General features: G+C 42.4%; 3 protein-coding genes across 4 annotated transcripts; 1 reads left to right on the forward strand and 2 right to left on the reverse strand.

Annotated features, from left to right (window-relative positions):
- Positions 1 to 315: 315 nt before the first annotated feature.
- LOC129584166 (neurogenic locus notch homolog protein 1-like) lies at positions 316 to 17,926 on the reverse strand. Its single transcript, XM_055476295.1, has 17 exons — positions 17,071 to 17,926; positions 11,043 to 11,127; positions 8,969 to 9,284; positions 8,389 to 8,791; positions 7,032 to 7,466; positions 6,663 to 6,848; positions 6,488 to 6,585; positions 6,175 to 6,301; positions 5,866 to 6,099; positions 5,490 to 5,731; positions 4,997 to 5,193; positions 4,545 to 4,868; positions 3,398 to 4,089; positions 2,697 to 3,020; positions 2,208 to 2,560; positions 1,276 to 1,714; positions 316 to 874 (listed from the first exon to the last, which is right to left on the reverse strand). The coding sequence occupies exons 1-17, from the start codon at positions 17,165 to 17,167 to the stop codon at positions 708 to 710; spliced, it is 4,719 nt and encodes a 1,572-aa protein (XP_055332270.1). The 5' UTR covers positions 17,168 to 17,926; the 3' UTR covers positions 316 to 707.
- A 998-nt stretch (positions 17,927 to 18,924) lies between these two features.
- Positions 18,925 to 21,630, forward strand: LOC129583927 (acylphosphatase-2-like). Of its 2 annotated transcripts, none has more exons than XM_055475981.1 (4): positions 18,925 to 19,347; positions 20,253 to 20,458; positions 20,816 to 20,864; positions 21,123 to 21,628. In XM_055475981.1, the coding sequence occupies exons 1-4, from the start codon at positions 19,285 to 19,287 to the stop codon at positions 21,381 to 21,383; spliced, it is 579 nt and encodes a 192-aa protein (XP_055331956.1). In that variant the 5' UTR covers positions 18,925 to 19,284; the 3' UTR covers positions 21,384 to 21,628. The 2 variants fall into 2 exon arrangements, with proteins under 2 accessions (XP_055331956.1, XP_055331955.1); XM_055475980.1 differs by lacking the exon at positions 18,925 to 19,347 and adding an exon at positions 19,703 to 19,916 and having other exon boundaries at positions 21,123 to 21,630.
- Positions 21,631 to 21,841: 211 nt separating this feature from the next.
- LOC129583926 (protein argonaute-2-like) lies at positions 21,842 to 27,309 on the reverse strand. The gene is made up of 13 exons (XM_055475979.1): positions 26,640 to 27,309; positions 25,964 to 26,053; positions 25,748 to 25,894; positions 25,071 to 25,412; positions 24,845 to 24,962; positions 24,569 to 24,754; positions 24,250 to 24,386; positions 23,789 to 24,175; positions 23,205 to 23,480; positions 22,974 to 23,136; positions 22,835 to 22,908; positions 22,454 to 22,653; positions 21,842 to 22,393 (listed from the first exon to the last, which is right to left on the reverse strand). Exons 1-13 carry the CDS (start codon positions 27,099 to 27,101, stop codon positions 22,267 to 22,269), a joined length of 2,709 nt encoding a protein of 902 aa, XP_055331954.1. The 5' UTR covers positions 27,102 to 27,309; the 3' UTR covers positions 21,842 to 22,266.
- Between the last annotated feature and the right edge of the window lie 234 nt (positions 27,310 to 27,543).

Raw genomic sequence — 27,543 nt, forward strand, 5'->3', positions numbered from 1 at the left:
ACTGCACGGCTTGAAGGAGCAAAATTAATCATTAATGGAAGCCATAATTTTTTATCTTTAATATGTCGACTGTATACTAAGGTGCGTTTACCCATTTCTACACTGATTGCGATGCTTTTCCCGTTTACGCAAACGAGTTGCCTGCTCTAATTCGACTTAAATTAAATATTCATTTTGATATTCTTCATGCTGCCGTGTAAGATTTTTGTTGAACAGTATCCACCGAAAAATGATATCATTCCGTTGACGAAATTTTGTTGAATGTGCAAAAAGCTAGATGGCAAACGAACAGCGGCAAACTGCAAGTCTGCGTAACAATTGTTATCAGAATTTATTGAATTCACTAGGTAGACTCCAAAAATACAGCAAAGAAAAACCGCATCAACCTTAATACAACGTTCCTTTACCAGATCCAACCGCTTTAAAAAATTAACACCGCGCATCACTTCGCTCCCCACAAAAAGAGATTAAAAATTCCCGCAAAGCTAAAAAAACTGAAGGCTGAAAATTCAGTATAAATTCTATTCTTCTATATACAGATTATTGCCAGTATAATACACAATGCAGAGTCAAAATATCCGATGCAACGGCCACTTCAACACTGGAGGGATTCAACCGAAATCACTGCTAAAAATTAAAAATTTGATCCGCCATGCAAACACTTCAGAAGGCAACAACAACGACGCGACGACGCAATAACAATTAATTCAGAGATAATTCAGCGGCTGAGAATCGGCCGGCATCCCGTTGGCCGTTATAAAGTAGGCGGGGTTGGAGGCCGTCGAAGCCACCATCGACTGTTGAGCCAGGCGCGACTGCGGACTCTGCATGCCGTCCGACCAGTCAGAGGACGCCGGTGAGCTGGACCAGTGGCCTAAATGAAAACAGAAAGATAGAAAAATCATCCTAGACTTAAAAATGTGCTCGACAGTTCTACAGTTCTGATAGAATAATCAGCAATTTCGTTTCTCGCCCTCTCAATGCAAAAAATGGAGATCAAAGCCAAAAATATCAAGATTTCTTTGCCATAACCGGCGCACGCCACGCACTGCATGTAACACACCGGCTACGAGTACAATCGAACGCTCCTGGGAACCACGGAGCCTGTACACAACGTTTCGAAGTTACTCCCAAAAATAGTTATTGTTCAAATAGTGAGTAACTCGAGATTCTTTTGTTCATCACTGGTTAGAAATATTTTTAGAAACCTGCGTTTACGATAAAATTAGTTCTAAACCATTTAACAATTGCCGAAACAACCAGCTGAAACCATACCGGGTGATTCCGGACTGGAATTCAGGTAGCCTTCATTGGCATTAACCGGCGTTGAGTATTTATTGTAGCCTGTCATGGGCACGCTGTTATGGGCATGCATGAGATGCGGCGGGTATTTGACATTCATCGGACCGGGCTGTCCGTAGAATTCGTGCTTCAGATCCGGAATGGAGTGCCCGAGATTCGCGGCGCCTTTCCAGTTCATCTCCGGCGCAAAGTGTCCGCCGGTGGCGCCGTACAACGCCGCATCGTGGTAGTGCGGCGGGGGCTGGACCAGGGAGAGGTCCAGGGGGGCACGCTTCATCCGCTTCCCCGTGTCGGGATGCTGCATGAGGGTCGTGCCGAAACCCTTCCGGCCCACGCCCTTCGGATGCGTATATTTCACCACGGTGGCCAGATTGAGCGAATGGTAGTGTCCGAAGATATTCTTTTGGAAATTCTGTAAAAGTTAACAAGATACAATCTTATACGCAGATTTCAAAACTACTTTAACTACCAAATATTTCGCTTGCAGCATTTTTTATCTAGCTTCGCAATGCTTCATTTCCCAGTTGTCTTCAAAAACGACCAAATTTCTAAATTTAATTTTAATTTAGGGTTAAATGGAACCAAATTTCAACATCTCACTTTCCTATTTTATGATCTAAAAACCCAAAAAATTTCACCTGAATCCAAGTCTTCGATTCGCAAACTATGACCAGCGATTACTGTCAAATTACTCCTTTCGCAGAAAAACTGGTGACCTTTGCCACATCGGTCAAAGTCCACGCCACAAATTTTTGAGAGAAAATGTATCTCTCATAATATTTTTTTCTCGACATTAAAACTCTCTAAACACATAATCATCACAAAAATTACCACTGAGAAAGACAAAATGTATCAAAAAGCCCTGGTTTGCACACTCATCGCTTCTTGCGATAAGCAACCCTGACCTGGGGCGGACTGAGCGCGATCTCCTTGTGCGAGTCGAGCAGTTCGACGACCTTGAAGTGGTGTCGCTCCTGGGCGATATCCCGCGGCGTCTTCTCCATGTCGTCCGTCAGCTCCGGACTGGCTTTGTGATCCAGTAGCAGTTGGGCCGTCTCGTGACTGCCCTCTTTGGCGGCCAGATACAGCGGCGTCTGGCCGTTCTCGTCCTGGACGTCGACTTTGGCGTTCTTGTACAGCAGCTGTTTGCAGCCTTGGTGATTGTTAACGGAGGCGGCCCAGTGCAGCGCCGTGCGTTTGTTATCGTCCGCGGCGTTAATGTCAATGTGCTCGATCTTCAACAACTCGTCCAGCATATCTGCAGAAAAAAACGCAGCATTGTAATTATTTTTCTTTCAATAAAGCCATTTTAACGCTAACCCGGGTAAGAATGGGAAAATTTAAAAAAATAAACGGAAAAAGGAGAAACCGATCCTATGGAAAAAATAACTGACCGTTGCTTTCGAGGCGGACTGCAATGATCAACGCCGTGGTGCCGTCGTAGGCCCGCGCTGTCCAGTCGATTTTTCGGTGCTGCCTGAGAACAGCGAAGACGGGCATGGAATCTGCAGCTACTGCCGTGAGCAGCGGTGTCCGACCGGCGTTATCTCTGGCATTCACATCGGCATTGTTATCCAGCAACAGCCTGGCCACATCCGGCCGAGAAAATCGAGCCGCCAGATGTAACGCGGTCTCGCCATCTTTTTCGCTCTGGGCGTCGATATCGGCGCCTTGATAGAGCAAATCCCGTATGATGTTGGATGCAGCCATGTCATCAGCTGAAAAAAGTCTTTATCATTGAAATTTCGATATGGACCAAAAACATAGTACAAAATAGACTAACCGCTAATTGCCTATTACTATTCAGCTTTCAACTGTCTCACAACTGACTTTTAAATAATTTCAATTAGTGCAATATCGTAAACTGACTTTTGAACGGGTGACTGCCGAATAAAACTATATATTCCCTTAATGCACAAGTTAAATTTAATAAAGATGAAGTCAATAATACGAAATAATGTAATATAATATATGCAAAAATTACAAATGCGAGATCATACTTAATGTTTCTAACTTTCGAAACAGTGAGTACGTAAACCGCTCCACTACAAAATACTACGCTAACACTGAAAGCACAGTCACAAGGAAATCTTACCAAGATGTTCCTCATCGTTGTCGGGCCCATTGCCCCGCATGGTCGCCAACATTAAGGGCGTCAAACCACCGGGTCCCTTGGCATTGGCATCCACTCCACATCCGCCGTCTTCACCGTACTGCATCGGCGGTGTCAGCGCGTAAACATCGCTGCGTCCCTTCAACTCACCGCCATCAAACCCGCTGTGCGTCCAGGACCGCTGCTGTAGATCATCGTTCCCTTTCCGCCGCTTATTGTGCACCGGCTCCGCTTCTTCACAGTACGAATTGACGGTGGAGGCGTCGGAAAAGTGAAAGCCCTGTTGCGGGGACTTTTTCAGATCCGCCTGCGACTTGGGCAAGGTAAGGTGTTCATTCAGCACGGCGGTGGAGCCGGTTTTGTTGTCAAAAAGTCCTTCCGGAAACCACGTGGCTGCACGCACACGCTTGCGCTGGTTGTGGTGGGTGACCACGCAGTAGCCGCCAAAGACGATGGCGATGACGAAGATCAGCAGCAGCCAGTACAGGTTCTGGTTGACTCCCGGGGGCTCGGTGACCATGCGGTCGGCTTGCGACTGGACCGAGTAGACAGGCAGGCCCAGGTTCAGTTCGCCGCGCTGCTCAGCGGCGGCTAGAAAGGCCGCAGCGGCGTCCGCGTTGGGCATGCAGTCGTTGGTGCATTTGCGGTTATCCAGTTGGATGTACACCGCCGTGCTAAAAGCATCACTATTAATCAGACGCAAACAAAAGATTCCATCAGTCGCAACTGAAATGTAAGAATACTAAATTACTTAAATTAAGTGTTATTACAGTGTTCTGGCACAGTTTTAAAAAGCCATTAACAGACTTCGAACTAGTATAGTTTTCGGCTTCGTTTTTGCAGCATCGTGATAAATGGTAATTGCTGAAGATCATCGCCACACACCTCACTACGATTTTTCGTCAGCTTAAACGGGAACACAGACTGCTTTCATTTCTTACGCTTGGTGTTAAATTTCGGTTACAGTACTGATCATTTCGAGAACGTCTTACAGAAAACAGAGTTTTATTAAACAACAATTTGTGTCTAAATAACCATGAAATTTTACTATGAAAATTGTTAGCTTTTATGATTTAGGTACATGATTTACAGGCAACTATGAGTAAGTACACTACCGTCGAATACCTACCCCACTCCTCCAGCAGTAGTTTGCTCGGGGTTGATGGCAATGCCTCCGTTGAGACTCCACGGCATAATCTGATCATTTCCTTGTTCATCCTTCTTTATACTGGCGATGCTCCGCAACGCCCGTCCCAATTTTCTCAAGAAGGCCGGCGAATTATTCCGGAAGGAATCAATGGATGTTTTGACGATAACGATTAAAATGCCCTCCACCGGCTTCGGTGGATCTTTGTCACAGTCCAGTCCATCGTAATCGCACGCCTCTGTATTGCAGCCTTCATCGCACTGGCCGTTGCCGTAATTCTTTGAGCAATACGCATCGTACACCGGGCTGAAATCACATCAAATATTAATGCTAGACAAAAATCTAAATATTATCTAAAGCAACAAATAATCACACATTTACTAGAATTTCACAGCTAAGCTGCAAGACTAAAATTGTAAGGTAACGGAACTTACTCGCAGACACCCAGTGGTGCACCGCAATCAAAGCCGTCGAACATACACTCAGGAATGTTACATTCCTGGTCACAGCGTCCATTCCGGAAATAGTTCCAACAAGGCGCCCGAGTTTTCAGTGTACAGTTCAGCCACGGGTTAAGACGTAATGAACACTCTTGGCCATCGTATTCGCAGTCAATGTTATTGCATTCCTCCTACAAAACGATGCGTGATGATACATACGTCTACGATTATGTTAATTACCGGCTTCACCGTCTACAAGTTTTACAAAAATATTTTCACAAGACTAAACTAACATAACATAACAGTCTCAAACAAATCCAAATTATGTAATGTCTAATTTATGGTCATAAAAAGATGAACACTTCGCAAGATTGCAAGTTTCAACAATGCAGAAAAAAGAATGCGTTACACTATAGTTTACAGAAAACGAAGCGCAGATACATGAAACACTTAGCTATTTACCGGAAAGTGGAAACCATAAACTTACATCACATTTTCCATTCTGCCGTTTGGCGGCACAATCTGCTCTGGGACATTTAAACTCCGGCACTTTTGGTTGGATGTTTTCGCATACGCGTCCCGAAAATCCTTCCGGACACTGACAGCGAAACTCACCAGGCCGGTACGTATTGGGATCGATCAGACATTCCCCGTTATTCTTACAGGGATTCGGGCGACACGCCGATGCGGCTGGATCAGTCGCCCACGAGCGCTGTTCACACCGCTCGCCTACAACACCATGAGAATGAACCAGTGAAGCGCTTGACCACCCAAACAACCCATAATTACCACAAATTACCGGCGCAATTGAATTTCTAACCACCATCACGCAGCATAATATACCGTAATTCCCCTACACTCACCGGTGAATCCGAGTGGACAGCGGCAGACGAATGTTCCCACGCGATCCTCACACTGTCCACTGTTCAAGCAGGGCGCATTGGCGCAGTCGCTCACGCGGTCCTGACAACGCGGACCCGTGTAACCGGCTTTGCAACTGCACGTGAAGTTGTTCACGCCGTCGATGCAGGTTCCGTGCACGCAGGGCTGCGATGCGCAGTCGTTCACGTTCTCTTCGCAATAATCGCCAGCGAAACCTGGGAACCGAAGAAAAACATATTTTGATTTACTGAAAAATGAGAAAAAATCGGCGCCGAGTAGATGCTGCTTACCCGCTGGACAGCGGCAGCGAACGAGACCGGAGGGCAGGCACGTGCCACCGTTGCGGCATGGCGATTCGTTGCAGTTGGTCTTTTTAATCTGGCAGTTTTGACCGGCAAATCCGATCGGACATGTGCACTGTAAAAAATGCAACTAAAATTGATTTCTGCCACCAAACCAACATGAATCTTATCTAACTCAGTGAAAACTGAAGCATCAAATTCAATCAAATTTCAAAATCATATTTATTCAATCAAATCCACGGTTTTACGGTAAAAACAATCCGCATTTACGCAATTAACCGCAATTAATTCTGAAACATACCTTGTAACCGTTAACGGAATCCCGGCAGATTCCTCCGTTTAAACACGGGCTGCTTTTACACTCGTTGATTTCGATTTCACAGTTGACACCCTTGAAGCCTGCCAAAATACACAAAAATAAACAACCAATAACCACACATCGGTTACCAAAGCATATAGTTATTTTGTGTTCTTACCGGGCATACAAGCACATTTGTATTCGCCGATTTTATCCAAACATGTTCCATCATTTTGACAGGGATTCCCAGCACATTCGTTGATGTTTTCCTCGCAGCGGGAACCAGTGTAACCTTTGGCACAGTCACAAACGAAAGAGCCCAGTGTGTTGCGGCATTTACCTTTGTGCTCGCAAATGTTGTCCGCTAAAAAAGTGATCGTTCACATTACGGTGCATGAAAAATAAATCCATGTTTAAAAAAGCCGGCAAAATTTTATCAAAAGTACTGTACATCAACAATCTTGCTGCTGCGCTAGCTGCCATTTCACTACAATCTCTGCGGAAACAGATTTCAACCTAAACATTCTTATGTATTCAGCCACCTTACCCATGGAGCATTCATCAATATCTTGATTACAGTTCGTCCCATTGAACCCCCGGGGGCACGAGCACTCGTAAGTTCCATCGACGATATTGGTGGTGCACTCGGCCGCCCCGTGACACGGATTAGGTACGCACGCATCATCCAGATGACAAAGCAAGCCCGTCTTCCCCACCGGGCACTCGCAGTAGTACGAGCTGATACGGTCATGACATGTGCCGCCGTTCAGGCACACGGTAGGCGAGCAGTCGTTGATGTTGGACTCGCAGTTGTCGCCCTGGAAGCCGTTGACGCAGATGCACGAGTAGCCACCGTGCCGATTCACACACGTCGCGCCGTTCTTGCACGGCGTCGGGATCTGCTGGCACTCGTCCACGTCTGACTCGCAGTAGAAGCCGGTGAACTGTGGGGGACACTGGCAGGTGTAGCTGTTCACTCCGTCTGCGAAAAGAGAAGAATTAATTGTAAGTGTGTTCCTTTTCTGGTCAAGTGGACGACAGAGATTAGAGAGGGAATGTGTAGCTATGCGAAGAAACAACAGGTGTCGGGGTAACGACGGAATTAGCTGAAATTACTTCCATTCATCTTGCCATGTTACCGACTGATGGATCGAACAGGGCCGATCACATTCAAATCTACAGATTTTCATACAATTTCGTATAGCGGTATAGGTAACCTTCATTGCAAGTCTATGAGTTTTTTTAGATACCGAGATAGTTTACCATGCTCCTTAGCAGCACATAAAGAGCGATGGATTGCAACTCACGCAAGGGAGACTCCAGACCATACAAAGAAAATTACTGATCTCATGCACGTTCTCTGCTGTACCAATTTTATAAGTTAAAAAAGACAAACATCCAAGACGAAGAGCAGACACAATTATGTTGAAACTGTCTCGGCAGTCGACAGCAACCAGCAACAGGTAAGTTGCGCAATAACATAACTACTTTATAAGCCAATAGCCCCTTAAAACCACTCATTTTCTGGCGCCGGTCATGCCTAATAAACCATGGAAAATCGCCCTTCTCGGCCGACCATACAGTTTACCAATCTCATATTATGGAACACGAATTGCAGCGCCATGTGCAACATGCTTCATTTGCTAGAATTATCTGTTTTATAAACAATACCAGGCACTCTACAGTTCATTATTATTTTGCCTAAAGAAAGTTGAAAAGAAGATTAAATTTCATGCAACTTTTTAAACCGAAGCGGAAATTCTATTGAAAACAAAGACTATTCTACTGAAAACAAAGAAATATTGTTTTACCGTTAATAAATGTGAAATTGCTTCAGTAGTTAATGAAACAAGATAGGTCAGTACTTATCTATACAAATTCAAAAGCACAAAATACCAACTTACCGATACATTTGCCTCCATTCCGGCACTGATTTGACACACAATCGTCGATATTCACCTCGCAGTACTTTCCAGTAAAGCCCGTTGGACATTCACAGCGCATGTTGTACCGATCCAACTGATCCACATAGCACCGGCCTCCGTTCTTACAGGGACTGGGCCGGCACGCCACAAATACCTGGTCGCAGTCCTGGCCGGTGTATCCTCTCGGACAGTTGCATCGGTAACTCCCGTAGGTGTTAACACACGCTGCTCCCTGTTGGCAGGGACTGATGCCGGCGCACTCGTTAATATCCTCTTCACATTTTACACCTTTATAACCCTTCCGACACTGGCACTGGAAGCCATCATCCAGGGATTTACAGGTGCCGCCGTTAGAGCAGGGGTACGAGGCGCAGTAATCCTCCTATAAGCGAAACAACGTATCATGAGAATCAGTTCAGACCTCAGTACCCAAAGCATTTTTACCAATTACATAATATGCAAAACATTATTTGAAAATTTAGAAGTTTCCAGACACTTAAATCTCAACCGCAATTATTATCCCCGCTAGTAACTTTTTTAACACAAATAGAGTTTTTGCCTTATTGCAATTCGGTCCCCGATATCCATGCCGGCATTCGCATGTATAACTGGACAATGACAGCAGATTACATGTTCCGCCATTCTCACAGGGCGCCGCATCGCACACGTTCTGAATGGGAATCTCGCAGAGGGATGCCGAGAAACCGATCGGGCACTGGCAGCGGAAGCGCGGGTTGACTGCCGTCGATAGATAAGAAGTCCCGGGAAATTCCACCGTGCAGTTTCCCCCGTTGAAGCAGCGCCGCGTGGTGGCCCTTCCGGTGTAACAAGGATTCACGTGCTGACAATATTGACCTACGTGGCTCTCCGGGCATCTGCACAAAGAACATAAATCAAGTTAATCAACTGCCAATTTCCGTTTCCGCATAACATAATTATTCAATGGAGCAAACTATTCAATTTTCAGTTTCTAACTTTTTACCATAGCCCTACAAATCGATACGTGTACCACTGTACCGGTCTTGCTCAACGAACAAAAGTCTAAAGCAGAATGCATAAAACCAAAAACAGCTTTATAATTGCTCAAAGCAATCGACCATTTATACTGCATGCCAGCGCCTTTATTTAATCAATTTTTATTTAAATTGCAGTTTTATAGACGTTATATGATTGTATGCTTTGTAAGTAGTGTAAAAATAGATTATTTTTCGAATCGTTCCAACACTTTCAAGTTTCCAGTAATGAATTCGTTCACGGCGCTAGAAAACTATTCATCGGAAAAATAATCACAATTTAATTGAACAATTATTACGTCCGCATCACTCGCCTACGACCCATAATAATTAATTACGCTCATAATCGCTTTCCAGTTGACAACACCCAGACAAACAACCGCACGTCTGAATAGAGCACATTCAACTAAATTTCCAGCATAACCCCATTTTTCAATAAGGCGCATGGCATGTCGAGAAACACGTTTCACCTTGGTCCGGGGTCAGTGCAATTGGAGTCTTATGCGCACTTGAGCCAGCATACTGGAGGAAGAAAATTCGGTATATTATTATGGTATTTATTCCTTTTGGCGATCAACCACTGTATTATAATGCCTGCCACCAAATATGAAAAGCCATTTTCACTCTCTTTCTCTTCTTCTGCTTTCTCAGCTGGAAAGGAAAAAGGAAACCCCTCCGTTCTCTCTTTCTCTGTCGACTCAACAGGCAAACAGCGTGCACTACGTGGGAATCATGCCACCTAAACGATTGGCAGCCGGCCGTTCGTCTGTATGTTCACCATTAAATTTCCACATTTTCTCAAGAGATTTTCCAATTAAATTACAGACTGTGCCGGCTATTACAAGGGGGCGGATTGGCGGAGGGACGTTATGGGTGTTTTTATAGGGAATTTTAAAATCGCAACGGGCTTATGAATTTTAAGGGACAACACTGCTCTTTGTCGCGTTACATGTCATCGTCAATGCAAGAGAGCGAGGAGCGATTATCACAGCTTTAAGTTCGCTTTAACCAAACACCTGTTGGCGCGGCATGGAGTCGTCCGATCACTTGTTTAGAGATGCCTTATTAAATGATGATGCTTTGGCTGTTGTTGATTGAAAACTGGTGGAAGTGATTATGCTATGCGGACAGGACATGAAAACTTTAAAATAATAAAACGTGCACATATGAGCATTACGAGCTTTGAGTAGCTAAAGGTCATGCATGAGATTTCATCAAATTAGACTCAAAGACTAAGTCTGCAGCCATAACTTTAACTAACAGTTTTTTCTAACAAACTATTAATGTTACTTATAAGCGGCTGTAGACAGTAAATTAGAACCAGTAAGCGGATTTTTAAATAAATCGCAGCTTCTGTCACAATTCCGATCGCTCCTATTTGCTGGCCGAAACTGCAAACATTACAGTACGAGTTCGGCTTCAGTAACATGAAGTACGTATTTAAAATAAAACCGAAACTACAATAGCCCTGATGGTTTGAGAAAATAACCATTTACGAAATTTCAACTACGAATCGGAACAGACAGCTGTAGGTAGCACAGTTAAATACGGCATCTTTTATTACAGCCATATTTCACTTACGCTCTCAGGATATGTATTACAGCATAATTCGCAACTTACTGGCAGTATTTACTCCCATTTCTCACATCCGTCACACATGCCCCGCCATTCTTGCACGGATTGGCATCGCACGATAACAAGGCACCTGTAAGAAGAAAGAAACATTGCAGACATATCATGAGAACCCGCATGGCACAGCTCATAATCAGGCGGACAGCGGTCATCTTAAGGAAGCGCCCTCGCGTCGACGTAACAGCTGCTGGTCAGCTAGGGTCATCTTCTCATGATCCCGCTGTCACGGCGGAGAGAGACATCAACATAACGCAGAGCGTATCGAGAGACACAAGGCCAATTGCGAGCATGAACAAATAAACAACTAAATTGGCTCTGGCCGCGTCTCAAATGGCCGGCTGAGGGTTAAAACGACAGGAAATGCTCTTTGGATTTGCTTGCGATCATCTCGGCGTCTTATGTTCGGATTTACACTACTGAGATAATGAGCAGCATCACTGGTATGAATATCCAGTTGATAGGAAAATATTTCCTTTTGTCAAAATGTCTGAATCATGATAAATTAAGAAACAAAAACGTCTCATTTCAAGAAATGTTAATCAATGCTAGTTCACAAATTATAATTAAGAAGACTAGCACGGAACACAAAGGTTTCAGCCCGGTATAACTAGGTATGTTTTAATCCTCGGTGATGTTTGTGCTTTTATTAAAAGCATTTGTGCAGTTTTAGGCGCCAAATTCCGCATTTCTTTATAATTTTTATTGCATTTCCTGGATAAAAATTTTGGTCGCGTTATTCAGCAGTCACATTCACTGATTCACATATAATATAGCAATTACTCAACTGTAATAAATCACGGAATAAATTCCTCTACCACCATGAAATCATGAACAGGCCTATCTGTACTTGAAGCTTTGTCCTGTCACGTTCTGAGCGACCCACAAAATTTACATCCGCATTTACATTTTTTACCACCACCAATTCAGAAATCGATCAGTAAGCCCCGGCACACTCTCCGTCTACTGCCGAGCGCTGACCACATTCGTGGGCGCATGCTTGATTTTTTTATTGGATATCCAGCCGGAATGACAAACATCACGTAAGCAGTTCAATAAATAAGTGCGCACTAAAAGGCTTATTTAGAGTACTTCTGGACTTGGCCACTATTACAAGCGGCACGTTCCAATCAACACGAAATCTTTAGATTTTATTAATAATCGCCCAAGCCTGTCGTTGTGCGATAAGAGACGCCAAAGTTCACTGATCAGCATTTAGCGGAGAAAGGTCAAGCATTACGAGAAACCATATTTTAACATTCTTCCAATGGCGAAGAATTATCGCAGTAAATTTGTGCAAATAATGCAGTGCAAATAAAACACTATTTCTATTTTTAACGATAAGTACGTCACGCAAGTTCATTAATTAATAATGTCAAGAAATTCCTTACTTACTCGGTAACGCTGCACATAGTAATTAATTAACAAAACAGACAAACTTTCACAATTTCCTGATATTAATACACTGATAACGGTGCTTAATTTACAGCTGTCCAGAATCAGGACCGCTCAAGAACAATTTTTTTCTAACTTCACAACAAGAGAAAGATATAGCAGATTTTCAAAAACAAGAAATTTTTTGCAATTTCAGCATCTCTTCCATCCTCCGATTTTTGTGTTAAAAATTTTACGCGTACGCGATGAATTGCCGAATCATGATCATACAGTCAGCGAGGAAAAAACAGCGATTTCGGCCAAAAGTCAAAGGTCAGCGATTAACTATCAAAAAGGTCAATGTATGTTTCACTGTTTTTTGCCTTTGTCCACGTCGAATGTGTAAAAGCCCAGGAAAATTAGCTGATAATTGGCCAGCTCGGCAAAAAATTGCCCAAGGGATGCGCCGCACCGCGTATTCATCTTGGTGATTAATGTCAAGAAATACATGTCGCAACAAGTGTCAAATCAGTCAAGTGTAGAAAAGAATCTACGACCGACATGGTTCCGTCGACCAGGCTTTTGCCAAAAGAAAGACAGCTGGACGGTTTTTGACGGCAAGCTTAAGCAACTAGCTGGACTAGACGACTCATGTTGAGTTGTTAACATACATCTTTAAGAATGCTTGTCAAGATGCATTTTCTGTAAGAGCAATCAATCAAACATAACTTGATTTTACAAATTATTTTTCCTGGTTTAATATCCAAACATATTTTTTCTTAAAACACTCAAACCGATGCCGGCAACTGGAGAAGAGTGCTTGAAATAGGATAGTGCTCGCAAATAACACTCCAAATAATTGAATAAAGGAAGCGATTATCGAGCTCAAATTGCTTGTGTTATTTTTCTAAAAGTCTTTCCCTCTCAGATATACTCTTTGGCTGATTTCAGAACTTGAATACTTCATTCATTTTATGGTAGATTTCTCACGGTTTATAATTCGTATCAATTGCAGCGGCAACTGAACAACTACAAATTTGTAGTGATGGCAGAAGCAAAATACTGTATTACAGAGCACTGTACATACCAGGAACGACTACTACAAATTACAACTTCAACTAAAAAAAGGTAATTATTTTAGATAAGGGTGCTGCAGAAATTATGGCAAAATAAATTAAGACGTCTCTTTCTATATTCGATTCTGATATTTAAAAAAAACTATCCAAATAATAGTTTTTGCTCGTTTCGGCGGTATTACCTTTACTATGAGGGAATATCGCCAAACTTTAATGGAAAAAATTAGACCAATGAGATTTTGTTGTTGTGAATCGTGACTAACTATTTTTGATCTGTGATGTATCTGTATCTTATGAAATAAAAATGGCCAAGTTGGCAGTACGAAAGCATGGAAATTCACCTAATTATTAAAACTGCCCAATTCCAAAGCGAAAAAAGCGAAATTTAACGGGCAAGGAAATACGGGAAAAATTGTAGAAAGCTGGTACTAAAAGAATACTGCACATTCGTATCCGTGATGCGTGACTTGCCAGCCGGAAGGAAGGCGATAAGTTCAATTAACTTCTAACTAATGAAGCAATGAGCTGGTCCATGTTCCGCAGAACAGAAACAGAAAAACACTAGTCTCATCGCCGGTGACGCTCAATAACGAAAAAAGTTTTACCACGACCATGCACCCAGCCATGACTGCAATAAAATCATCATCCACTGCTTCTGGATATAAACTGTTTCATACAAATATTCATCGTTACAAGTTACAACCAAACAGTTACGCCATTTTCTTGACTTCAAATTCGCCGATGTAGTATTATAATGCAAAGGACCAGTTAAAAATAGTAAGATACGGATTCCCTTTTTCACAGTTTGAGCACGCTGTTTGCTTGTACAGATCACGAGTAGTATAAGTTTAGTTGTTGCTCAGTTGCTGAAAAAAAGCATTTTGAATCTTTATTCTGTATATTAAAATATCGAATCCGTAAAACGAAGGTATATTTTCTGCGAGAACATGTCATGCAGCGCTTCGATAAAACTTTTGAAGGAGCTATCGAAAATTCACAAACTACACTCACAACAGAAATGTTTCTTTTAAGTTTTTTTAACAAGCAGATCCGTTAACTCTTGAATACCACTTTCTGTCGTTCCCACGCACATAACAATCGGCATAACGCAATCGCTGCACAGCAGAGTGTAGTTGTAAGTAGCGAAACCTTTCATCGTATTAATTGGAATAACAAATACATTCAACATTTATCCGGTTAAACAACACAGACAGACTGTTGCAGAAAGCGCGACCCTTCGGTCAACATTCAAAACACCTAGAAATACTGGAAACATAGCAAATGACAAAACTACAAGAACCACACCAAAAGGTAAAAGGCACTCGAACAAATTTAAAAAATATACTATAGGGAATAAAAATTAATTTCGCTCAGCGTTTCGACTGGTATTTAAAATCGTTATCAAAAAAGAAAGAAACTTTAAATCCGAAAGTGGAAAAGCGATATGCAGTTTACATTTTACAGTGCTTTATATTTCCGATGGTTGTACTATGATTCGACGATATTCAACAAGTTGTCAAAGAAACATTTATGAATGACTCGAAAGACCCGGTAATGGATAAATATGGTGAAATATGCAAATGATTCATAGCGAAGAAAGGGAGCAGCACGGGAATGTCTTGAAAGAGCGCATTGTCATGGTCAAATGATAATTAGATCCTTTAGACAGACTGAAAGGGCAACCACATGCTGGTTGGCATCTTTTCCCAGTGCAGTGGAGCGTGGAAGAAATTTCGGGGTGTGATGACTGTTCGGAAGGGAAGGTGTATATGAAGTAGCTGAACATGAAAGAGAGCTTATGGAAATTTGACCCCAAGAAGGGATTCCCGATAACGGTCAGGTAGAAATTTGTCGATGTCTACAGCGCACCACTGACCATTGGGCTCTGATTGTAAGGGAATGCGCATATATTTTGTTCGCTATTGACCATGCAACGGTCTTTCTGAATCTTGGTGTTCAACCAGCCTGAATTTCGCTGCTTCCATAAGATCATGGAGAGAATAAAACAAACAATGAGTTTCAAATCATAATTTTGAAAAATTAAATTTCATATAAACCCTACTAGAGTAGTTTAGGTAGAAATCGCTGCTTTTAAAATCGCAAACGGCACAAATGCTAATAAAGCTATTTTTATATCGTGTAAACGTGTATTACGTCAAAATCAAAATCATTTTCTCAATAAGATCAACAAATCGTTTCAGTCAGATCGATCGTAAAAAAACGACAATCACCCATGCTCAAACAAGAGGTCACTCATAAATTATTCCTCATACACTTGACAAATTCAATGCACGCAGCGAAATGTAAACTATTTTATTACCGGCATCAAGCATTAAAAACTATCGTTACAGATAGCGGCGTATCAAAACGATCGCATTTCCAGCCCGAATGCATCATTCATCGGTAATTTTTCTAAATTTAGACTACTTTCCTGTCTTCCGCTTCTACTTTTTTTGTTATGCAAGCTGCTTTAATTTTCTTTACGCTCCTTGGCTCATTTTTGTTTAACGAATGCAGCCGTCCACGACGACAACTAAAACTGCCAAAAATTTGCGTAAGAATGGCAAAAGTCTGTAAATAAAAAACCGGAGAAAATTATCAGGCAGCTGTATTTGTTCGGGAATAGAAGGGCAAACATTAAGATTCCAACGGATCACTAACAGTCACTCTCTTCGAGACAACGGCTAGAAGCGCTCCGTTTCGGAATGTGCAAGAATAAATTCATGGCGCCGGTCAAGAGCAGCAACCGGCATGAGACTGCATGCTCGGGAGAAGTAACGCACTTGTTTTCGCCCTTGTCTAGCGAACAGAACTTTGGAAAGGGAAAGTTAAAGAAGGCAATTAGCACATGGCTGCTAACCGTGAATTCAGTGCCCCGATTCATTAACAATGACTTGAAAGAAAAGTACTTAAATAATGGAGAAATCTGCGATGTCAGGATACTGCAGGCAATTAAGCCTTTCAAGCGCAAAATATTTTTCGATTTTTTTCTGAAATATTATGATCAGAATAAAATCTATCATAAATTTCCCGATGCCGGCTGGCTCAACCCCATCACGCAGTAACACACAACCAACAATTTACTTAGAATAAATAAAATAACTGATTATTTTCACCATAAATACGCAAAATTGGAGCACCAATTACTGAATTTATTATTCCATCTGCCTGACGCTTTCTGTATTTTTGCGTTTCCGGTTTCTGAACTCACGATGACTACAGTACATATTTGATATTGTAGCTGCAAGTTAATATTACTATACATATCTTACGATTTAATATTTAAAGTTGTATGTTAATACATATCTTAAGATTTTAAAGGATTTACCTTATTTTGTCAATAACAGTTCTACTTTATCCAATGTAACCAGTGATAATTAGCAGCAAGAAAGACGAACGCGCTTTCTACTGATAATAATTATTAGCAGCAGATATTTTTGGCTGTAAATGTGTGATGTCATTCTCCAGGCCGTGTTCCTCTGTATCGCACAACGCATCGTCCGGATATCCGGTCGTACGATGCCAAATTCGGCCAAAACACTGCTCGAAGAAAGCGCACTTTCTCTTACCTGTTGCTTGATTGAGCATCTGCCCAGATGCACCGTAAAATCCCACAAACAACACGGCGATCCACTGGATGGCCCACATTGTCCGTGTTTTTCGCATCTTCGACAGGTGGTTGTTGCAGCTGGAGGACAGCCACACGAGGAAGCTACAAGCTTTTAAAACTGATCACAATTCCGCGTTTACGATTAGGTCATCGTGGCGGTGTGTAAAAACATCAATTTGGAACGACCATAACGGATAAAAACGACGCTTAATGGTTGGAATAAAATCGGTCAGTTCAGTTCCAACATGGCGAGATGGAATAAAATTGATAAATTTAAATATCGGTCAGTCACAAATTCACAATGCTGATCAGAAAATGGCCCGCTTCTACACAAGGACGATATGTACACACAGCATACGTGCATTCAACAGTTTTCCTCTGCCAGTCAGTCGCTCGCAGTCGTGCTGGAGAAAGTAATCCAAGCCACTGGCTGCGCTGATGCGAACTTCGAACTAGGCTTGGCTGCGCCTTTGCTTTGATCCGATGGCTAGCGCGATTTATGGCGCAGAGTCAGACAAAGCGGGCGGAGAGAGAAAGCCACTCACAAAGTAGCAGATGGTCAAAATATTGCCATGCGTGCAACACCGGGTACTGGCCATATCCCGGACACAACAAGGACTCAGTCAACCGCGCATAGTTATATTCGATTCCCACAATATTATTACAAACGGTAACTATTTTCTGCCGGTACGAAAACATACAGGGGCAGCTTTTGCGCCAGATTCCCGTGGATGAGATTTGGTGGTCGGCCTATTTGAATTTCACTGCGCTATTCGGATATATCGCACACAGTGAAAACAACCTGTGCGAACCAACGCCGCGGCCGGTCACACTCGAAGCCGCCGCTTGGAGGCGCCGTGAGACGAGATGATTGCTTGTACGACTACGGATGTGTACGAGGGATGTATGATTGTATGTGTACTAGTACACTGTGCGTTGCTTTACCTATTAATAAATTGGGCCAAATATTATTGCAGAAAAAACATGTACCGTAATTGTATGTTCAGATTATTAAATTGTCGAAAGCTGCGAAACCCATGCCTAAGCGGCAAATGTGTGTGCATTATGTACTCGTACTAAGAGTTGCCAATATTGGCGCTGTATTGTAGTATGTATTCTATGTCTAATCTATATAAGTACTTATAATTTATTATGGTTATGGTACTGTATAAATTATAATCTGCACGGCTGCAGTGCATATGTGAGTAGAAATATTATAGTAAATTAATAATTTTATTATTTAAAAGTTTATACTGCTTCATATTGTTGGCCTTCATCGCATTTGCGGCACTGACCACGGCCGCCCGGTGGTCCCTGGTGGCATAAGGCTCTACCATTTCCGCTTCTCCCAATTCATCGTTATTACATCACAGATCGTTGTTGTCCATAAAAGACACTCCCGGTACTATTAGTGGGCTCACAATCAGTCCTGGTTTCACCTTACAACCGGCAGTTTTTCAACGCAGGCAAATTAGCAATCGTCATTCGTCCATGCAGAATTTTATGAGGTTGTGAACAACTGCTACCCTAGTGAGCCGCTGGCGTTCTAAAATGGGAGCATCATCCCGTGCTCCCGCTTCCAGTTCGCCGACGGTGCCGCACAACGCGCGGATAAGTATGTCTGTTTTATGGCGATATTTACGTTCTTAATTTATCACGATTTATAAAGACAAAGTGGAACATATCGTCGTGGTGACTGGACATTTCACAAAATAATAATGAAGTATTTACGATTACTACTCACAAACCAGTTAACTCCTCACGGCGGCAGTTGCATTGGTTTCCTTTCCTACTCACCACAGTTTTCTGTTTTTCTAATTTTTTTACAACTGAAATTACTTACAGTACAAGTTTTTAATTTTCAGATATACCTAAACTAGCTTTTCCAGTAATCTTTTTCTGTTTTTCTTCGACTCTTCGTACGATATGATCGATAGACGTTTGTTAGAGCGAGTGTTTGTTGTCCGAAGTTAGAACTGGAAAGTATTCCACTCGGGACATTTTGGCCATCGTATTCGCTCGATGCAGATATATCGGGGAAAGACACGTACGGGTGCTGGAATACTCTGGTTGTTCTTGATGCCTTATGGTCGGTTTGGATCATTTATTTGGACTTTGTGATAAATTAATAACCAGGAATGCGTCGTTTGTGGTTGACTTCGATGATTACTGAATGGTCTTGAAACGCTGGATTCCAGTGGGAAATCCGGAGACTCTTTCCAAGTCACTGCATCCAGTGAGTTAAAAAGTGTACATTTTGCAAAACTACGCAGTGGACACAGTCAGGGAATAAACATTAATGATCGTCCAATGCATAATAATAAATTATAAACCGTCTATAAACGATAAACTCGTAAAACAGAACTATACTTATTACTTACTGATTACTGACTGAATTTACAGTTAAAGTAGAAAAAACAACTAGTTACTAGTATTGTGCTGTTGAACGATATGCTCGCGTGTATTTATATGAAAGTACTTGAGCCGGAGCGGAAATTTGCTGATCTGCAATTTCAGAACCCTTTTAACCTGTTTAAGTATATTGTCAAAAAATATTGCTTTGCTGGTACGTAACAGATAACAGGAGAAAACCCCGGCTGGCCCGGCAGAATGAAAAAGTTGCTTCATTTTCGCGTTTCTCCAGTGTTAAATGCTATTTTGCTACTGTTGAGAAGCACCGATACAGCAAACATATGTAAAATGAAACCGGAAATGAAAATTGATTTCAATATTTTCCCCTTTGAAAAATTTTTCATTAGAGAACCATCCTTCCTATTGAACTGTTTGCACTCTGTGACGATAATGGTACGTACTTTAACGGTATTTAATCCGAAAGATTTTTCTTGGGAAATTTTCGTGATGTCAGAAATACAAAATCTTCATGAAAAAATACAACTTGTTGTCGCATCTTTTTGTTTCGTTGGCTACTTCTATTATTTTGCTGTTGCCAGCCTACCCGGGTTTATTATATGCCTGTTTGGGTTTCAGGTTGTTTGCTTATTTTCTTAATTTTCTATGATTCAATTTTAGTGTTTCATTAATTTTTTCGTACTACAGTGTTGACGTTCTGGCAGTGCCGATGTCGACGATTTTGCCTGGCGCTGCTGATCGTAGTGAATACATTTTTGAATTTTTTCGCAGTTATTTGGATTCCAATTGACGTCGAAAGCGGTCTTTGCTCGTCAGCTGGCTCTGACGGCAACCAGAGAAAACTACGTCGCGAAATCCTCGGAGTTCCTGTCGTTTCCCGTAGAGATACTTTCTACGAAATCGAATGTTAATTGGCTGACATTCATCCAGCAACGCGGTTTTTCGACGACTCCATCTCCGATCGCTCAACGTGCCCAGTGCGTAACAGAAGTTCCACCCAGTCACTTTATACTGGAAAATGTTTTATATTCTTTTTCCTCGTTGGTTAACATTTTGGATTTAGAATTTTCAAAAGTAATATTGCTTGAAATGTTAGTTACATATTACAGTAATCTGTTTTTTTGGCTGGCCGTTGCGACACTCTGAAAGGCGAATAGTTAATAATTTACTCGTATTTTCGTTCTTTTACTGTGGCGTGGCTGGTGTAAAATTATAGGTGAATAATTACTGCATTTGCATTGTACAGTTGTACTTGATTTTAGGCCCGAACCAATGCTGCATTCATTTCAGCCTTTAATACTTCCCTTCGGTTTTTAATTTTTATTGTATTTCAGAATGCCAGACAATACTGAAACACCTGTGGTATACAACGTCGAATTCGAGGTTAGTACAGATGGTTTTGGAAGCATAATTATTGTATGCTGCAGTTTATTTGCAATAAGTACAGAGACGAGCATCGCTCACAAAAATACGTTCAGAGGAAAAATTTGTCCCAGCTGGCACGAGAAGGGACCACGAAGGGAGATAATTATTCTAAACTGACTATGTAGTAATGTACATTCGCAAAGATAGAAATATTCAAATAATAATTATTTCGGTCTGTTGTTTGTGCACACCGTTTTGAATGCATCAGTATTGCAGGTCTTCGGATTAGTGCAGGGTGTTTTCTTTCGGAAATACACCCAACGCCACGCACAGGAGTTGGGTCTGACGGGATGGGTGCAGAACACACCGCGCGACACCGTGATCGGTCAGCTGCAGGGCAGCAAAGAAGCGGTGGAGAAGATGAAGGAGTGGCTGTCGCGCACGGGGAGTCCGCACAGCAAGATCGACAAGTGCGAATTCCGCGGGGAAGGTCCCGTTAGCAAGAAAAGCTTCACGACCTTCGATGTGCGCCACTGATTGAGAGCGACCGCTGGCCAGTGTCCGGCCGTACCTCATATAAAGGAGTATTTCAAACCTGAACTGTGTTTCCTGTCATTAGTTGAGTGGGCTTGTTGTAAATCAAAGTTCCGGTGTCTTCTTCGCAGAATTCTGACAGTAGCAAAATTGCTTTGTGATGTTCATGTGTGCATATATATATGAACACAATTTCTGCAGCTTATCACGCGGAGACAAAAAGTAATAGTGTGAAGAAAGATCCTGCATCAGTATTTCTACATGTAACTGCTCTGTCTAGACCCCTAGAGTCGTTTTTTAAATCAGGGAGAAGTGTAAAATCCAAAGCAGTTTTTCTGACTGCTGACGATGGTAGCGGGTTTAATATCCAGTTGCAAAACGATCAGTAATTGTGACGGTAACTACTAACCAAGACCACCGGCCAGATTGTTTTTTGGTCGGGTGATTTACCAAAGAATTGATAGGCTTTCTTAACTCTATTAGATATTTACTAGCATCCAGAAAAAGAAAAAATTCGTGCTACAAAACATCGATCGCAAAATTCAAATGCAGAAAATCGCACAGAAATCGAAAGCAAAAGATTAGCACACTCACTTGTCAGATAGAGCATCCCAGTAAGACGTGCAAGGCACACATTAGGAACCGGTTTAGAAAGAAAAATGGAGCAGAAATATCAGCGTTGAAGAAAGACTAAATTTAAGGTACAAACTGAAGTGTAATAACATCAAACCCGCCACCAAAAAGCGAGAAACTGAAGACTAAACTAATTTCTAATATTCTTTTTAACATTACAACTACTATCTCGATGTATTAACGAATAAAAAATACATTTCAATAAAAAAATCGTAAATGAAGGCCCTGTCCAACAGGATTGGCAAATCCATCACTAAACGAAATACATGTTGCTCTTTTCCTTTGGATTCATAATGTTGTCGTGCACTTTGATTTTTTTGTTTAACTGTTGAATGTCAATGGATGGATCCGATCCCGAACCCAAAGAGACGGTGCTGATCCTGTAAAGTGCAAACATTTGCAAGAATACGTCACGGAAATTATCATATCTACGATCGTACGCTTCAATTCCATCATCGGAGAGATGGTGACGCGCGCGGAAAGCCACGTGATGAGCGTAATACGCAGGGGCCGGAATAGACACACTGCGGCTGCAGCGGGCATAACAGTATGTCAAGTAATAGGAGAATAATTCGATTTCGTCTGCACTGAAATCCGAATCGTCATACAGCATGTTGTAATGTCCCGGTCGCGATGTTCCCTACAAAAAATAAGGCTGATGAGATTACGATACTAAATCCAACAATACAAAAATTTTATACGACTGTACAGCAGGAAAACATCCGCACCTTTGCAAAAGTGACAGAAAAGCGTTAAGAAAATCACTGCGGTTAAGCAAATCGTATTAACGAAAACGACGTTTTTGTAAGCTCGCAACCGACCTGCAAACCTCCATGGCTGCAGAGGAAATAATCCAGCTCCGAAAAGTGACAAATTCCTTTATCCACCACAGTGCCTAATAACCAATAATTATCAGTCAACTAATCTCGCGACAAATTCTGTTTTACCGGAAAGTATTACCAGCGGGTATATTTTCGCCACGCCCGACTTCATCCCTCTTGTTCTGACAGAACATTCGTGTATGATGGCGTTTCCCAACAATAATGTAAGTAATATGCGGCTGGTAGCCTGGCTCCAGTTTCCGGCAAGCTGCCTGCAGTGCGTGGACTTCCTGTAGCATAACCTGTTTACAAATACAACCGAGTTACAAATTATGCAGCACAAAGATCCCGACATCCACCTAGTACGTGCCTGTTCAAATTGTCCCTCAGACACCCCGTCACGATAGAAGATTATCTTCTGCGGTTTATGGTTATTATTGCGAACGCGAAATTCGATCAATAATTCAGCAATCATATCTCGCAGACAATCTTCCATAACTTCTACGCGATGACCCTGAGCGCCTACGCGGGCACTGTACGCCGTAAACGTCTTATTATGACTCGCAACAACAGCGGCGACCGACGGCTTATCTTTAGATTCTCCTGGAGACGGATGGGTGACATCGGCGCCGAACACGATGGTTGGCTAAAATGTCATCACAAATGTTGCATATAAATGACTTCCACCGAGCTCGCAAATAACAAAATGCAAAACTTATCCAAGGTAACTTGAAGCCAAAAATACAAAGTGCCGGAAAGAAATAACCGGAAAGACTGAAGATCAGTCCATGCGAAAAACCGAGTTGAAAGAGTTATCAAAATTCGAAGATTCAGACTTGTAATGCGCAAACTGAATAAAACTAGGCTTCGGATTTAATAATAAAACACATTTAGCGTTAGCGTTTCTTGCATAGTAAAAGTGACTTAAAACAAAACACACAATCAAGCACTCACCTGCGCAACAAATCGTTTCAGATGTTCAAAGAATTTCGGGACAGGTTGATCTTTGACGCTAATAAAGTTGGCCACCTGAACATTGATACCGCCGACTTTCGTGTTAATTTTCAGCAGCAAATTCCCGACCAACTGCCCCAGTTTCGGTCCAACATTTTTCTGTATCGTATATCCTTTCACGCACTGCGTCGGGACTCCCACAATCACGTCACCCGCTTTCTTAACTTCGGCATAATGAAAATCCTGACTGATTAGCACCATAATCAAATCCACTTTGTTAGTCCCGAAATTCTTGACAATCTCTTTCATAATCTGCACGAAATCCGGATTTCGCCAGTCAAACTTTTTCGGCAAGGTATCCTGATTCGGGTAATCAATCGTCATCCCCTGGAAGCGCCCAGATATGTTATTGTAAACCTTGCTAGTGAATAAAAGCAGCAACTAGCGCCTGATCTCTTTACCTTCTGTTTGCCCATCATGACCAGTGATTCAACGAACGGCCTAACACCAATACGATTTTCGTCCACCAAGCTAATAATAGCCCAGTTTTTTAGCGTCCCAGGCACTGCAAACTTGATACTTCGCGAATCGTATGTTCCTGCAAAAAAGCAAAAAATTATCATTTTTTTTTGTTCATCAAGTCTTTTTGCCTAGATTATAACCGGCTTTCTAATCTGTATTTTGAAATCGGATAATAATCATTATATCAGACCAAGTTTTAAACTCCATTGCTGCTAGCGGTATAACTTTTCCGCCAGTTATTAGATCGGAATTTTATACCGTCGCTCTTTTTGACCATTACGGTCTTTTTATCCCCGACTGCCAAAGTTGGCGCATCCAACTGCCTGCCTTCCACTTTAACCATCTCTTTATCGACCGAAATGCCAAATTCCTTCAGTGTCGGATCACTATCGTAACTGACGCCATTTCTCCGAGTGTTTTCCACAAACCTTTTGCGCTCATTTGCTAAAGAAAACAATTACACTGAAGTTATTCGGAACGTCCTCCAGTTTTAAAGTGACAATTAGCGATGCGTTTATCAGGATGCGGTCATACCTGTTTGCGTGCATTTTCTCACCATGTCTGCAGTCTGCTCGGATGTCAACCGCTTGTCGCATTTCTGTTCGATCAGGGTGCAGACTTCCAGAGGCAACAGACTCCCTTTTGTACCAACCTGCAATTGTGTGGATTAAAATTCTGAATATCCGCTAATTTCTGCTGTAAGTTGTAGCGACCGACAACAAGAAGCACTGTTTTTAGGATACAGAAACGGAAAACTAACCTTTAAACAAGGCAAACCGCGCTGACGCAGATCCAAGTTATATTCTGTTTTGAAATAATTCGTCACACTTTTCTTCTGTCCATTTTGCTCGAAAAACAGGTTATCGGGGGTCTGGTCAGTGATACCAGTTATGCGAACTCGGCGAATGCCGCCGCCGTGGTTGGTCTCCACTTTCAAGCCTTTGAGTTCTTTTTCCAGTGTTTTACGCTGGCTGACGTTCAGGCTGGCGGGCGAACTGTTCAGAAACTGAGACACGAATTCAAGCAATTTTTGACGGCCGTAGAACACTGTATGGGATTTGTCCAGGTTCAGCAAAACCTTCCACTGTGTCGGTCGAGCACTCTAAATAAACACACGGCTCGTTTAATTACTGTTTACGAGTTATCATCTAATCACCGTTCCCTGTTATTACTCTGTATCTAATCGCCGGTTCTAAATAATGATGTAAATTTAGATGATATTCTTACTCGAATCCGATTACAACGATTATTATGGTTCGTAAGCATTTATTAAAATATGTGATAAGACCCTTCTCCTCACAAAAAAATGATGTCATCAGGACAAATGCCAAACGTAAAAACCACACCAAATAAACTGGAATGGATAACAACTACATTCGCACTTTTTAGTAACCTTTTAATAAGTCTAAATCACAGGATAAGCGATTCTGCGCCTACCGAGTAGTATCCGGTCCACATAAATCGGCCCTGTCCGAGCTCAACGGGAGGGGCCAAATTGCGGGAGAAGTATGATCGCCGGATAGCGATGTTGGTGGCGGTCGACAACGCTGCCTGCCGAAACACGGTGTTGATGCATTGGAACACCTGTAACCCACAATATACGCTGTGATTCAATTGCAGCAGGAGGTAAACACGAAACAGCGCTGCACTTACAACGATGGGTACTGCATCGCGCCGTCCGGCCATGCATTCGCTCAATTCCGCCCACGCTATCGCCAGGGGTTTACAGGGCTTCAGTGTAACCTACAGATCAGAATGTAACGTTCAGCAATGTGCACAAATTTGATTAATAAAATTACCCCGAACTTTCAAAACCTCAAGTCTTTTCATTTTGCTTAGTGCACCCAGTTTTAACCAATTTTCCAGTACATATGGCGCAGCTGCTTACGCAATATTTCGTTAAACATTTTTATCAATAATACTGTTATTATTACTAAAACGCCGTAGTACTCATCCTACTACTTTTTTCTTTTGAAACAGCTTAAGCTTTTTCCATCCTGTTTGTTATATAAATCGCCGAATGCTTGTTTTATTTTGCCACACTGAGTCGAAAACCGAATACATAAAATCATCATTTTGATATACTCCATCCATATCATCCATATTTTAAGGGCTCGCTGTACCTATTTTGCTTGTGCGAATTTTTCAGTGGCCGTGTGTCAGGCAAACCAAACAAATGTTAAAATACCGTAACATTACTTTAATAATTTTAATGCCGTCCGATGTTGATTTATCTTAGACTGACGAGTGCCAATAAAAAAAGTAGAAAGAACCGTTTCCGGGTCATTTTTTATTTCCTTCTTCACACGACCTGCAATCTACGACGCACCTTAACCCGTCGTTCGCCTCCTTCTTCATCCTTGGGAACCGTCAACACTTCGGAGAAGTCCTGATCCGGTGCAATCTTCAACTCGCGGATGGTGTAGAGGTTCTTCTCTCCATCGTACGCGGGTCTGCATCCGTTGAGGATCTTCTGCGTATTAGGTGCACCCAGAAACAGGGCCATAATCTTCTGCTTCAGCGCTCTGGGGACGGCGTTGGGATCTCTTGTGCCCTGCTTCTTGCCCTTTCCCTTCTGGTCTCCTGCGGCAGGAGCAGGAGTGCCGCGTTCAAAAACCATATCCACATCGTAATGGTAAAAGTAGCCAGAAGTGGGGATTTTCACCATGTAGTGGTTGGCCGACAGCGCAATGGGTGTTCCCAGAGTCCCGAAGCCCCTGGTCGGATGACGCTTCACCCCCACCAGCTTTTGGCCCCCTGCATCGCCTCCTCCTTTCTCCGACGTTGCCATTTCTTTTTCCTCGTCGATCGTCAAGCCAAAGAATCACGTGCAGTGTAGAATCACTTCATCACAACCTGTCCTAGTATCCAGATTCGCTACACTGCTTACAACCCAATTTGACGGAAGTTTATGTGAAACTGTTAGGTATCTTGCTGACGATGAATTAAAATTTGTTGAGTTAACACTTAAAAGTCGTTGTTCAACTGAAATTAATACAGGGTACAATTATCAAGCGAGCGAGCGAAGCGAGCGAGCGTTTTTAATCTGCGGTGCGACATGCGGAGAGCTGGGTCCCCGGGGTCCAGGGGCGAAGCCCCTGGCCGGGGTTTGGGGCGGAGCCCCAATAAGCAGGGGGTGCGGGGGGCGCAGCCCCCCGCTGAAACAATTGAGAAGGTAGTCAAAAAAAATTGAAAAACTAACCGGGTTATTTTTGACGGACCTGCTGCAGTTA

Source organism: Paramacrobiotus metropolitanus, unplaced genomic scaffold (assembly GCF_019649055.1).
Source record: "Paramacrobiotus metropolitanus isolate TYO unplaced genomic scaffold, Prichtersi_v1.0 Parri_scaffold0000012, whole genome shotgun sequence".
NCBI classification, from domain to species: Eukaryota; Metazoa; Tardigrada; class Eutardigrada; order Parachela; family Macrobiotidae; genus Paramacrobiotus; species Paramacrobiotus metropolitanus.

Excerpts from the sequence above, each read along its gene's own strand:
- LOC129583926 (XM_055475979.1), bottom strand. The coding sequence starts at position 27,101 with ATGGCAACGTCGGAGAAAGGAGGAGGCGATGCAGGGGGCCAAAAGCTG. Across the intron at positions 25,895-25,963 it reads GCGATGCAGTACCCATCGTT|GTGTTCCAATGCATCAACAC; the intron begins GTAAGTGCAGCG and ends TGTGGGTTACAG. Across the intron at positions 24,755-24,844 it reads GAGAAAATGCACGCAAACAG|CAAATGAGCGCAAAAGGTTT; the intron begins GTATGACCGCAT and ends TGTTTTCTTTAG.
- LOC129583927 (XM_055475980.1), top strand. The coding sequence starts at position 19,722 with ATGAAAAAGTTGCTTCATTTTCGCGTTTCTCCAGTGTTAAATGCTATT. Across the intron at positions 20,459-20,815 it reads CCGATCGCTCAACGTGCCCA|AATGCCAGACAATACTGAAA; the intron begins GTGCGTAACAGA and ends ATTGTATTTCAG. Across the intron at positions 20,865-21,122 it reads TATACAACGTCGAATTCGAG|GTCTTCGGATTAGTGCAGGG; the intron begins GTTAGTACAGAT and ends TCAGTATTGCAG.
- LOC129584166 (XM_055476295.1), bottom strand. The coding sequence starts at position 17,167 with ATGCGAAAAACACGGACAATGTGGGCCATCCAGTGGATCGCCGTGTTG. Across the intron at positions 8,792-8,968 it reads GGGGACCGAATTGCAATAAG|GAGGATTACTGCGCCTCGTA; the intron begins GCAAAAACTCTA and ends TTTCGCTTATAG. Across the intron at positions 6,849-7,031 it reads TATTGATGAATGCTCCATGG|CGGACAACATTTGCGAGCAC; the intron begins GTAAGGTGGCTG and ends TCACTTTTTTAG.